Here is a 13851-nt window from a genome sequence, read left to right as displayed (position 1 = left end):
GAGAAAGGAGAACACTGCATTCCAGCATAAACACCATCTGTGAAACACTGTGGTGGTGGTATCATGGGTTGGGCCTGTTTTGCTGCATCTGGCCCAGGACGACTTGCCATCATAGATGAGACAATGCATTCTGAATTAATTATACCAGAATATTCTAAAGGAAAATGTCAGGACATCGGTCCATGAGCTGCATCTCAAGAGATCATGGGTCATGCAGCAAGACAATGACCCAAAGCACACAAGTCATTCAACCAAAGAATAGTTAAAAAAGAATAAATTTAAAGTTTTGGAAGGGCCAAGTCAAGGTCCTGACCTTAATCCGAATTGAAATGTTGTGAAGGACCTAAAGCGAGCAGTTCATGGGAGGAAACCCACCAACAGTTGAAGCTGCTTTGTATGGAAGAATGGGGTAAAAGTCAGTGCGCCTCCTGCTTTATTACCGGGTGGTCTTCAGTATGCCGACTGACGGGATCCTGGCGCACAGTTTACCGGCGCTGGGATCCTGACAGCCGGCATACTGACACTTATTCTCCCTGGTGGGGGTCCACGACCCCCCTGGAGGGAGAATAAAATAGCGTGGCGCCCGTAGCGTGGTGAGCGCAGCGAGCCCGCAAGGGGCTCATTTGCGCTCTCCACACTGTCGGTAAGCCGGCCGTCGGGCTCCCGGCGCCGGTATGCTGGTCGCCGGGAGCCCGACCGCCGGCATACAATAGTGAACCCTTATTGCCATATTAGTGCTATTGCTGCTGTTTCTATGTAAGCAGCAGCAACAGCAACTCCTACCGTAACTGAGGTTACTCAGTGTGACATTTTAGGTGCTACACCACAAATATAGGGGTCAATTCTATTCGGCAACTAAAGAATAGCGCCGGGAATTAGCTCCCGACGCTATTCAATTCAGCTAAAGTTAAGTCGGCGATGTCCCGTTCTCGCCGACTTAACAGGTAGTTTTGTCGGGAGAACGGGCATTCTCCGACTTAACTACCCGGCGCGAGGCTGATTCCCGACAGAATCAGCCTCGCGCCGGCCGCGAGGCAGCACTTTTGTCGGGTTTATTCTCTCATCCCCCGGGGATGAGAGAAGAATTCCCGACAATTGCGGGCAACTAGTAGCAGAATTGAATAGCGTCGGGAGCTAATTCCCGGCGCTATTCTTTAGTTGCCGAATAGAATTGACCCCATAGTGTTAGCGAGTTTATCTGTATGAAATCAGTCACTAGCATTGTCCATGAGCACCTTCCAGATTCATGCTGACTCTCCAGCTACTATTTTTGATAACCCTCTGCCTAACTTCAATTGCCTACTAGCTATTGCTAGATTTCATTATCTGTTTCTCACTGAGCTTACTTCTTTGAGCATATTATTGCCAGGCAGAGCCGTAACTAAACTTTTTGGTGCTCTCTGCCAAAAAGAGAATTGGTGCCCTGCCCTCCCTCCACCCTCCTCCATTTTTCCAATAGGGACATAAGGTGCAAGCCTCATGGGGAAGAACATGACAAAACTGATCCCAGAGAAATGCCATCGCATAATGCACCTTCCCACAGTTTTATATATATATATATATATATATATATAGATATAGATAGATAGATAGATAGATAGATAGATAGATAGATAGATAGATAGATAGATATCCAAAGGCGGAAATAAACGGCACTCACAGGGTATGTCATATCAAAAAAACTGGTATATTAATTAGAGATGAGCGGGTTCGGTTTCTCTGAATCCGAACCCGCCCGAACTTCATGTTTTTTTACACGGGTCCGAGTGACTCGGATCTTCCCGCCTTGCTCGGTTAACCCGAGCGCGCCCGAACGTCATCATCACGCTGTCGGATTCTCGCGAGACTCGGATTCTATATAAGGAGCCGCGCGTCGCGGCCATTTTCACACGTGCATTGAGATTGATAGGGAGAGGACGTGGCTGGCGTCCTCTCCGTTTAGAAATTAAAATAGATAGGAGAGTGAGAGTGAGACACTTCATTTACTTACTGGAGCTTAGGAGGAGTTATACTAGTGACTGATGACCAGTGACCTGACCACCAGTGCAGTTTTATAATTTATTATTATTTAATAATCCGTTCTGTTCTTGTTCTCTGCCTGAAAAAAACGATACACAGTGACTCAGTCACACTCACATACCATCACTCACATACCATATCTGTGCTCAGCCCAGTGTGCTGCATCATCTATGTATAATATCTGACTGTGCTCACACAGCTTAATTGTAGGGGAGACTGGGGAGCAGTTATAGGTTATAGCAGGAGCCAGGAGTACATATTAAACAGTGCACACTTTTGCTGCCAGAGTGCCACTGCCAGTGTGACTGACCACTGACCACTGTGACCAGTGACCTGACCACACTGACCACCAGTATAGTATATTGTGATTGAATGTCTGCCTGAAAAAGTACACTCGTCGTGTGACTTGTGTGGTGTTTTTTTATTCTATAAAAATTAAAAAACTCATTGTGCTGACAGACAGTGTCCAGCAGGTCCGTCATTATATAATATATACCTGTCTGGCTGCAGTAGTGATATATATATATTTTTTATATCATTATTTATCATCCAGTCTATACTAGCAGCAGACACAGTACGGTAGTTCACGGCTGTAGCTACCTCTGTGTCGGCACTCGGCAGTCCATCCATAATTGTATACCACCTACCCGTGGTTTTTTTTTTCTTTCTTCTTTATACATACTACATCTCATTATCATCCAGTCTATATTAGCAGCAGACACAGTACAGTACGGTAGTCCACGGCTGTAGCTACCTCTGTGTCGGCACTCGGCAGTCCATCCATAATTGTATACCACCTACCCGTGGTTTTTTTTTTCTTTCTTCTTTATACATACTACATCTCATTATCATCCAGTCTATATTAGCAGCAGACACAGTACAGTACGGTAGTTCACGGCTGTAGCTACCTCTGTGTCGGCACTCGGCAGTCCATCCATAATTGTATACCACCTACCCGTGGTTTTTTTTTTCTTTCTTCTTTATACATACTACATCTCATTATCATCCAGTCTATATTGGCAGCAGACACAGTACAGTACGGTAGTCCACGGCTGTAGCTACCTCTGTGTCGGCACTCGGCAGTCCATCCATAATTGTATACCACCTACCCGTGGTTTTTTTTTTTTCTTCTTTATACATACTACATCTCATTATCATCCAGTCTATATTAGCAGCAGACACAGTACAGTACGGTAGTCCACGGCTGTAGCTATCTCTGTGTCGGCACTCGGCAGTCCATCCATAATTGTATACCACCTACCCGTGGTTTTTTTTTTCTTTCTTCTTTATACATACTACATCTCATTATCAACCAGTCTATATTAGCAGCAGACACAGTACAGTACGGTAGTCCACGGCTGTAGCTACCTCTGTGTCGGCACTCGGCAGTCCATCCATAATTGTATACCACCTACCCGTGGTTTTTTTTTTCTTTCTTCTTTATACATACTACATCTCATTATCAACCAGTCTATATTAGCAGCAGACACAGTACAGTACGGTAGTCCACGGCTGTAGCTACCTCTGTGTCGGCACTCGGCAGTCCATCCATAATTGTATACCACCTACCCGTGTTTTTTTTTTCTTTCTTCTTTATACATACTACATCTCATTATCATCCAGTCTATATTAGCAGCAGACACAGTACAGTACGATAGTCCACGGCTGTAGCTACCTCTGTGTCGGCACTCGGCAGTCCATCCATAATTGTATACCACCTACCTGTGGTTTTTTTTTTTTTTCTTCTTTATACATACTACATCTCATTATCAACCAGTCTATATTAGCAGCAGACACAGTACAGTACGGTAGTGCACGGCTGTAGCTACCTCTGTGTCGGCACTCGGCAGTCCATCCATAATTGTATACTAGTATCCATCCATCTCCATTGTTTACCTGAGGTGCCTTTTAGTTGTGCCTATTAAAATATGGAGAACAAAAATGTTGAGGTTCCAAAATTAGGGAAAGATCAAGATCCACTTCCACCTCGTGCTGAAGCTGCTGCCACTAGTCATGGCCGAGACGATGAAATGCCAGCAACGTCGTCTGCCAAGGCCGATGCCCAATGTCATAGTACAGAGCATGTCAAATCCAAAACACCAAATATCAGTAAAAAAAGGACTCCAAAACCTAAAATAAAATTGTCGGAGGAGAAGCGTAAACTTGCCAATATGCCATTTACCACACGGAGTGGCAAGGAACGGCTGAGGCCCTGGCCTATGTTCATGGCTAGTGGTTCAGCTTCACATGAGGATGGAAGCACTCAGCCTCTCGCTAGAAAAATGAAAAGACTCAAGCTGGCAAAAGCAGTAGCACCGCAAAGAACTGTGCGTTCTTCGAAATCCCAAATCCACAAGGAGAGTCCGACTCCAATTGTGTCGGTTGCGATGCCTGACCTTCCCAACACTGGACGTGAAGAGCATGCGCCTTCCACCATTTGCACGCCCCCTGCAAGTGCTGGAAGGAGCACCCGCAGTCCAGTTCCTGATAGTCAGATTGAAGATGTCAGTGTTGAAGTACACCAGGATGAGGAGGATATGGGTGTTGCTGGCGCTGGGGAGGAAATTGACCAGGAGGATTCTGATGGTGAGGTGGTTTGTTTAAGTCAGGCACCCGGGGAGACACCTGTTGTCCGTGGGAGGAATATGGCCACTGACATGCCTGGTGAAAATACCAAAAAAATCAGCTCTTCGGTGTGGAAGTATTTCAACAGAAATGCGGACAACAGGTGTCAAGCCGTGTGTTGCCTTTGTCAAGCTGTAATAAGTAGGGGTAAGGACGTTAACCACCTCGGAACATCCTCCCTTATACGTCACCTGCAGCGCATTCATAATAAGTCAGTGACAAGTTCAAAAACTTTGGGCGACAGCGGAAGCAGTCCACTGACCAGTAAATCCCTTCCTCTTGTAACCAAGCTCACGCAAACCACCCCACCAACTCCCTTAGTGTCAATTTCCTCCTTCCCCAGGAATGCCAATAGTCCTGCAGGCCATGTCACTGGCAATTCTGACGAGTCCTCTCCTGCCTGGGATTCCTCCGATGCATCCTTGCGTGTAACGCCTACTGCTGCTGGCGCTGCTGTTGTTGCTGCTGGGAGTCGATGGTCATCCCAGAGGGGAAGTCGTAAGCCCACTTGTACTACTTCCAGTAAGCAATTGACTGTTCAACAGTCCTTTGCGAGGAAGATGAAATATCACAGCAGTCATCCTGCTGCAAAGCGGATAACTGAGGCCTTGACAACTATGTTGGTGTTAGACGTGCGTCCGGTATCCGCCGTTAGTTCACAGGGAACTAGACAATTTATTGAGGCAGTGTGCCCCCGTTACCAAATACCATCTAGGTTCCACTTCTCTAGGCAGGCGATACCGAGAATGTACACGAACGTCAGAAAAAGACTCACCAGTGTCCTAAAAAATGCAGTTGTACCCAATGTCCACTTAACCACGGACATGTGGACAAGTGGAGCAGGGCAGGGTCAGGACTATATGACTGTGACAGCCCACTGGGTAGATGTATGGACTCCCGCCGCAAGAACAGCAGCGGCGGCACCAGTAGCAGCATCTCGCAAACGCCAACTCTTTCCTAGGCAGGCTACGCTTTGTATCACCGGTTTCCAGAATACGCACACAGCTGAAAACCTCTTACGGCAACTGAGGAAGATCATCGCGGAATGGCTTACCCCAATTGGACTCTCCTGTGGATTTGTGGCATCGGACAACGCCTGCAATATTGTGTGTGCATTAAATATGGGCAAATTCCAGCACGTCCCATGTTTTGCACATACCTTGAATTTGGTGGTGCAGAATTTTTTTTAAAACGACAGGGGCGTGCAAGAGATGCTGTCGGTGGCCAGAAGAATTGCGGGACACTTTCGGCGTACAGGCACCACGTACAGAAGACTGGAGCACCACCAAAAACTACTGAACCTGCCCTGCCATCATACGAAGCAAGAAGTGGTAACGAGGTGGAATTCAACCCTCTATATGCTTCAGAGGTTGGAGGAGCAGCAAAAGGCCATTCAAGCCTATACAATTGAGCACGATATAGGAGGTGGAATGCACCTGTCTCAAGCGCAGTGGAGAATGATTTCAACGTTGTGCAAGGTTCTGATGCCCTTTGAACTTGCCACACGTGAAGTCAGTTCAGACACTTCCAGCCTGAGTCAGGTCATTCCCCTCATCAGGCTTTTGCAGAAGAAGCTGGAGACATTGAAGGAGGAGCTAACACGGAGCGATTCCGCTAGGCATGTGGGACTTGTGGATGGAGCCCTTAATTCGCTTAACAAGGATTCACGGGTGGTCAATCTGTTGAAATCAGAGCACTACATTTTGGCCACCGTGCTCGATCCTAGATTTAAAGCCTACCTTGGATCTCTCTTTCCGGCAGACACAAGTCTGCTGGGGTTGAAAGACCTGCTGGTGAGAAAATTGTCAAGTCAAGCGGAACGCGACCTGTCAACATCTCCTCTTTCACATTCTCCCGCAACTGGGGGTGCGAGGAAAAGGCTCAGAATTCCGAGCCCACCCGCTGGTGGTGATGCAGGGCAGTCTGGAGCGACTGCTGATGCTGACATCTGGTCCGGACTGAAGGACCTGACAACGATTACGGACATGTCGTCTACTGTCACTGCATATGATTCTCTCAACATTGAAAGAATGGTGGAGGATTATATGAGTGACCGCATCCAAGTAGGCACGTCACACAGTCCGTACTTATACTGGCAGGAAAAAGAGGCAATTTGGAGGCCCTTGCACAAACTGGCTTTATTCTACCTAAGTTGCCCTCCCACAAGTGTGTACTCCGAAAGAGTGTTTAGTGCCGCCGCTCACCTTGTCAGCAATCGGCGTACGAGGTTACATCCAGAAAATGTGGAGAAGATGATGTTCATTAAAATGAATTATAATCAATTCCTCCGCGGAGACATTGACCAGCAGCAATTGCCTCCACAAAGTACACAGGGAGCTGAGATGGTGGATTCCAGTGGGGACGAATTGATAATCTGTGAGGAGGGGGATGTACACGGTGATATATCGGAGGATGATGATGAGGTGGACATCTTGCCTCTGTAGAGCCAGTTTGTGCAAGGAGAGATTAATTGCTTCTTTTTTGGTGGGGGTCCAAACCAACCCGTCATATCAGTCACAGTCGTGTGGCAGACCCTGTCACTGAAATGATGGGTTGGTTAAAGTGTGCATGTCCTGTTTATACAACATAAGGGTGGGTGGGAGGGCCCAAGGACAATTCCATCTTGCACCTCTTTTTTCTTTAATTTTTCTTTGCGTCATGTGCTGTTTGGGGAGGGTTTTTTGGAAGGGACATCCTGCGTGACACTGCAGTGCCACTCCTAGATGGGCCCGGTGTTTGTGTCGGCCACTAGGGTCGCTTATCTTACTCACACAGCTACCTCATTGCGCCTCTTTTTTTCTTTGCGTCATGTGCTGTTTGGGGAGGGTTTTTTGGAAGGGACATCCTGCGTGACACTGCAGTGCCACTCCTAGATGGGCCCGGTGTTTGTGTCGGCCACTAGGGTCGCTTATCTTACTCACACAGCTACCTCATTGCGCCTCTTTTTTTCTTTGCGTCATGTGCTGTTTGGGGAGGGTTTTTTGGAAGGGACATCCTGCGTGACACTGTAGTGACACTCCTAGATGGGCCCGGTGTTTGTGTCGGCCACTAGGGTCGCTTATCTTACTCACACAGCTACCTCATTGCGCCTCTTTTTTTCTTTGCGTCATGTGCTGTTTGGGGAGGGTTTTTTGGAAGGGACATCCTGCGTGACACTGCAGTGACACTCCTAGATGGGCCCGGTGTTTGTGTCGGCCACTAGGGTCGCTTATCTTACTCACACAGCTACCTCATTGCGCCTCTTTTTTTCTTTGCGTCATGTGCTGTTTGGGGAGGGTTTTTTGGAAGGGACATCCTGCGTGACACTGCAGTGACACTCCTAGATGGGCCCGGTGTTTGTGTCGGCCACTAGGGTCGCTTATCTTACTCACACAGCTACCTCATTGCGCCTCTTTTTTTCTTTGCGTCATGTGCTGTTTGGGGAGGGTTTTTTGGAAGGGACATCCTGCGTGACACTGCAGTGCCACTCCTAGATGGGCCCGGTGTTTGTGTCGGCCACTAGGGTCGCTTATCTTACTCACACAGCTACCTCATTGCGCCTCTTTTTTTCTTTGCGTCATGTGCTGTTTGGGGAGGGTTTTTTGGAAGGGACATCCTGCGTGACACTGCAGTGACACTCCTAGATGGGCCCGGTGTTTGTGTCGGCCACTAGGGTCGCTTATCTTACTCACACAGCTACCTCATTGCGCCTCTTTTTTTCTTTGCGTCATGTGCTGTTTGGGGAGGGTTTTTTGGAAGGGACATCCTGCGTGACACTGCAGTGCCACTCCTAGATGGGCCAGGTGTTTGTGTCGGCCACTAGGGTCGCTTAGCTTAGTCATCCAGCGACCTCGGTGCAAATTTTAGGACTAAAAATAATATTGTGAGGTGTGAGGTATTCAGAATAGACTGAAAATGAGTGGAAATGATGGTTTTTGAGGTTAATAATACTTTGGGATCAAAATGACCCCCAAATTCTATGATTTAAGCTGTTTTTTAGGTTTTTTGGGAAAAAACACCCGAATCCAAAACACACCCGAATCCGACAAAAAAAATTCGGTTAGGTTTTGCCAAAACGCGGTCGAACCCAAAACACGGCCGCGGAACCGAACCCAAAACCAAAACACAAAACCCGAAAAATTTCCGGCGCTCATCTCTAATGTGACGTTTCGAAGCACCAGCCCCTTCTTCCAGACAACACCAGATTCTGGTGTTGTCTGGAAGAAGGGGCTGGTGCTCCGAAACGTCACATTAATATACCAGTTTTTATGATATGACATACCCTGTGAGTGCCGTTTATTTCCGCCTTTGGATATCTATGTGATCAAGGATTCAGGCACCAGGGGAAGCTGGACATTGAGTCAATTGAGTGTTGACTGATTTGGATGAATATATATATATATATATATAAAAAAAAAAAAACCACGGAGAGTTGAAACGGCCGTCGGGCTGTAGTACTAGGATCATGTCCAGATGTTTTTTCTGTAAGGAATAAACCCCTTTTTTTCTTTTCATTATCAAAACGTGAGTGCTGGTCTTTTTTCTTTTCTTTTGCAAAAGTGAGTGTCTGTATATATATATATATATATATATATATATATATATATAAACTAATTGCGTCAAAGCGATTTTCGCACATCAGCAATGGGGTCTGTGACCTCCAAGGGGTAGGGACTTATATGAATGACAAATATTAACAGTACAGAGCTGTGTAACATGATGGCGCTATATAAATAAATGACAATAATAACAATCTCCTGGGAAACAATGAAGATGTGAGGAAGAATAAAATAATTTACAAAACAACTTTGGTATCTGTGGTTGGGATTATATCTTCTCGCCTTCTGTGCCTTTATGCTTCCACAGGGATGCACGGAGGTGACTAAGTATAATCTAGCACATTAAAAATATGCTAAAAATGTAATTAGATAAAATGGAGCAATTTGTGAAGCTTCCTTTAAAATAATAGAGGGCACGCATTAGTATTCCGATAATACGAACCCAATGCTGCATGAGATTACTCCTTTGCCTAAAGCTAAATGTCCTTAAAGTTTGCACCTATTCACTAAAGCTCTTTGCAAAATTAGACTGAAAAGGTAAAGAAAATGTATACCATTTATATGTATTGCAAATATAAGGAAACCCTTATGTACAGTATGTCCAAAATTGTTTACATTAAAATATTAACCAATGAAACTGCTGCACACTACAGTAGTACTGTGTATAAATTATATAGTAATATACAAAGATAGCTGCGTTGTCTTCAGCGTCCAGTGCTGTCCATACACACTGTATCAGACAGAGCCATTACTTTTATTAGTGGCATCCCCTTGACCTTTGTGGTTTTCTAAAACTCAAAGGGGCCAATTCAGTTGTTGCGTACGCCCCCTGTTCGGCGTTTATAAGAATTGGCGTCTATCGGAGTTATTCAATTGTTAGCCGACACCCTTTAGCCTTGACAGTCGCATCTTTTCTCACAGGTGTTAAAATGTCCATAGTTTCATGTCTGCACAAGATTCATCTAACATACATATATAATATATCTGCCCCTCATCATCAAACAGCCATCAATGTGCAGCATTTAGAAATGGACAAACCACAGCCCAAAACCACCATAAAACCACAGCAACACCATCAGAAAGCTATCTGGACAATCAGAAGATGAGTAGGCACAATACATTTTTGATGTGGAAAATCAGGGGTGGGGGGCCATTAACAATTATCTTCTGGAGACAATATTATCTAATGACTACATGAAGGGCCGAATTAATGAGTATTAGATTAATAGACCTGCGTGCGACCCGAAAAGGGGGTGTGGGTCAATGCGGGAGAGGCGTGGCCTCGGTCGAGTGGGCATGGCCGGGCGTCACGGACCTGTTTTTTTTTCAATTTTGGGGGCGCGCCCAGCGCTCCCTGAGCAGCTGGGCAGCCCCCTGCTCCCCCCTAACATTGAATAGATGCCGCGTTAGTGCGCACGTCACCTATTCAGTGATCACCGGCTGCTTTGCAGAGCAGAGAAGCGGGTGATCAAAGTCTCCACCAACTGCCCCCCCGCCCGCGGAACACGGCGACCCGCGGAAGGGACAGCGGGACAGTGTCCGAATAGCGGGACTGTCCCGCTGAAATCGGGACAGTTGGGAGGAATGCTTGTGCATGCAATACACATTACCACAAAACATTACAGGATGTATTATCCACCGCCAATAATCATTATCAAACTAATAAAAAGCAACAAAAGGTAATAACACAGGCATTGCATGACTAGTGGGGCCCCATGTACTAGTTTACGTCCATTAAATAGTTCATGTTGGAGAACTCAATCGTGATAGCTATAGCTCCTTGGGCCTAATTCCAGGCTTACCTACTTTGCTGCCTCCTCCTCCGGGAGGAGGCAGCGTTGTAGGTGAATGGGGGGCGTGGCCGGCAGCAGGACGGGTGGTTCGGGGGCGTGGCCGGCAGCAGGGTGCGCGGTCCGGGGGGCGTTGCATCAGGGTCGCGTCATCGTGACTCCACCCCCTGCTGTGCTGTGCCGAGAAACGAGGCGCTGCATAGCGGGGGGCGGAGCTACGATGACGCGATTCAGCGCGAATCGCGTCATCGGACCCCCTCGGCCCGCCTACTTGTTCACTGCTGCGGGCGGCCGAGGGGGAAAGCGGGAGGCTTGCCCACCTTTCCGGGGGGCCGGGAGGGTCACCCGATTTTCGGGAGCCTCCCGGCCATTCCGGGAGGGTAGGCAAGTATGCCTAATTCACATCTGATCGCAGCAGCAAATTTTTAGCTAATGGGCAAAACCATGTGCACTGCCCCTCCTGCAGTGCACATGGTTTTGCCCATTAGCTAACAAATGTGCTGCTGCGATCAGATCTGAATTACCCCCCTTATTCAGTGATCACAGTTTTCAAAAGTTCAGTCTTATATACAATATGTAGGTCTTGCAGGACTAGATTGACAGAAATACAAAGAGCAAGGCCTAGTTTACTTACATTGAAATATATCACTGTCTTCAGCTCACAGTCAGACAGCCTTGTACCCTGTAACTGCCTCCGTATAACTATTGTCCTTAGCCGACAGTTTCCCAGCTGTGTAACAGTGACATCTATAAATTGCAGGTCTCTAGAGAGCTGAGTACTGTGTCACTATGGCCCTCATTCCGAGTTGATCGCTAGCTGCCGTTGTTCGCTGCGTAGCGACCATTTAAAAAAAATTGTAAAACTGCGCATGCGTATGCACCGAAATATACAGGTACAAAGAGCATCGTGGTTTTGCACAGGTTCTAGCGACACTTTCAGTCGCACTGGCGAACGCAGGGAGATTGACAGGAAGTGGGAGTTTCTGGGAATGTTTGGAAAAACAAAGGCGTGGACGGGCATTTGCTGGGCGGATATCCGACGTCATTACCGTGTCATCATTACCGTGTCATTCGTCGCAGCAATCATCGCACAGAATAAGTAACTACAGGGCTGGTCTTGTTCTGCACAAAATGTGTTTGCTGCCGCGCGGCTTCACAGGCGTTCGCACTCCTGCTATGCTAAGATACACTCCCCCATGGGCGGCGACTATGCGTTTGCACGGCTGCTAAAAGTAGCTAGCGAGCGATCAACTCGGAATGAGGGCCTATGCTCCCTGCAATGCTGATGCTCCTTTAACTGTAGATGAACTGTAGTGGTCAATTAGTGGTGTCCTTGGATAAAAGGTGCTGCTGATTGGAATTGCATTTATAAAGTACTTATGCAGCTTTATGTCCCAAAACTATGCATGCCTGTAGCATTTGAGCTAAGATACCATGTAAGCAGCTAAACTGTCTTTTGTCCCTGAGGAAGCTTGTGATGTGTGGCTAGTGCAGCAGTGTTACCGACCTGTGTTACAAGGGATGGGTAGGCCTCAATTAACCACTGTGAGCTGACCTCTGTCTGCAGCTGCAGCAAGACACTGTCTCTGCTCCTCCCAATGTCTAGTACTCCAAAAGCAGGGCCACCTCCAGGGCTGTCCTTCAAAAGGCAGGGTAGGCTGCATGGCCCAGTTCCCAGCCACACAGTCAGTAGAGCCCATCACTGTTTTGCCCTGTTGGATGCCTGTCAGCAAGCGCCACCAGAAGCAGTGGGATCCCAGCAGGAGGATGGTATTACCGATTGGTTGCTACAATCAATGATCATCTCTGGTCACCGGGAATAGAAGCTGGCTCTTCGTAAGCTATGAAGCACTCCCGTCACACACCATCAGCTGCCTCTGCTCCAAGTTGCTGCTCTGTGTCCTTCTAAGATGGCCGCTTCCCAACTGCCAACTGTCCCTGAAGGTGGCTGCAACTGCCACTGCACAAGCCGTCTCACTCTCTCTCTGGGATCAATACGCCTGTTGCTAATTGGTCAGAGTCACTGTATCAGACACTATCCCTGCTGTAAATGTAATAGTGTTCAGTCAGGGATGCATTCAGCAGGAGAAGGGGCACGGAAGTCACACTACAGTACATGGCAGCATGAATGGGGTGCCACAATAAGGCCAGTACAAGTGTTATGATATATTTTATTGCCTATTAGCAATAATTTCATATTGGCAACTTATTATTATTATTAATATTAAATAAATAATAATGGCATATTAACCTAATTACGCATTCATTTGAGCCCTTAATATAAACAATATTGCGCTATAAGAAAATTAAGTTTTTTTTCTTTCTTATTCAATACATAATGTTTCTCCACATAATAAATGTATTGGCCAGATAACGGAGAACAGCAAGTTGTTTGAGTTCTCGCTTGTCACATCCACCTTATTTTTACTAGTGGTATTATTTCCGGTGCTTTACAAACCCACCACTTGCTATACATGGCAGTTTCTATGCCATTCTTTTCCATATTCCTACTCTGCACAAAACGTATGGGGGACTTCAAAAGTCTCACTGACCCCCAGAGATGTAGGTTATCCTGCACCTCCTGCCCACTTCATGCAGAAATGGGCAGGTCAAGTGGCTTGACGACTCGAGAGTTGATTCATATTGGCCCCACTCCCTCTTCACAGACCAGCGGTTCCTAATAACAAGAAGCGCCTGTCCCACCCAACCACAGTGATTAGCTGCATCTTTCCACTAGAAAGTAACTCTCCCAGATGGGAACATTTTAAAGCTGGCAAGTTGTTTTATACTTTACATATGAAAAGTCAGGATGCAGATGTGTAGAGTGGGGGGGTTTTAAGAATAGTGGTTTTGTGGCAGTTTTGCCTTCACTTCAGTAA

General features: G+C 46.8%; 1 protein-coding gene across 4 annotated transcripts in view; it reads right to left on the bottom strand.

Annotated features, from left to right (window-relative positions):
• The window catches only part of GPC3 (glypican 3), a 1559491-nt gene that overhangs the window by 1370289 nt on the left and 175351 nt on the right, over positions 1 to 13851 (bottom strand). The window contains exon 1 of one of the 4 annotated variants that reach the window (XM_063937478.1): positions 12750 to 12915. The exons of 1 other annotated variant lie outside the window; for it this stretch is intronic. Coding sequence is in view for 1 of the 3 variants with exons in the window: in XM_063937476.1 (XP_063793546.1) it covers positions 12528 to 12672 (145 nt within the window). In the remaining 2 variants the exon portion in view is untranslated. 2 more of the 4 variants (XM_063937476.1, XM_063937477.1) reach the window with 2 other exon arrangements.

Source organism: Pseudophryne corroboree, chromosome 8 (genome assembly GCF_028390025.1).
Source record: "Pseudophryne corroboree isolate aPseCor3 chromosome 8, aPseCor3.hap2, whole genome shotgun sequence".
In the NCBI taxonomy this organism is placed as follows: Eukaryota; Metazoa; Chordata; class Amphibia; order Anura; family Myobatrachidae; genus Pseudophryne; species Pseudophryne corroboree.
This window is presented reverse-complemented; position numbering and strand designations above follow the sequence as displayed.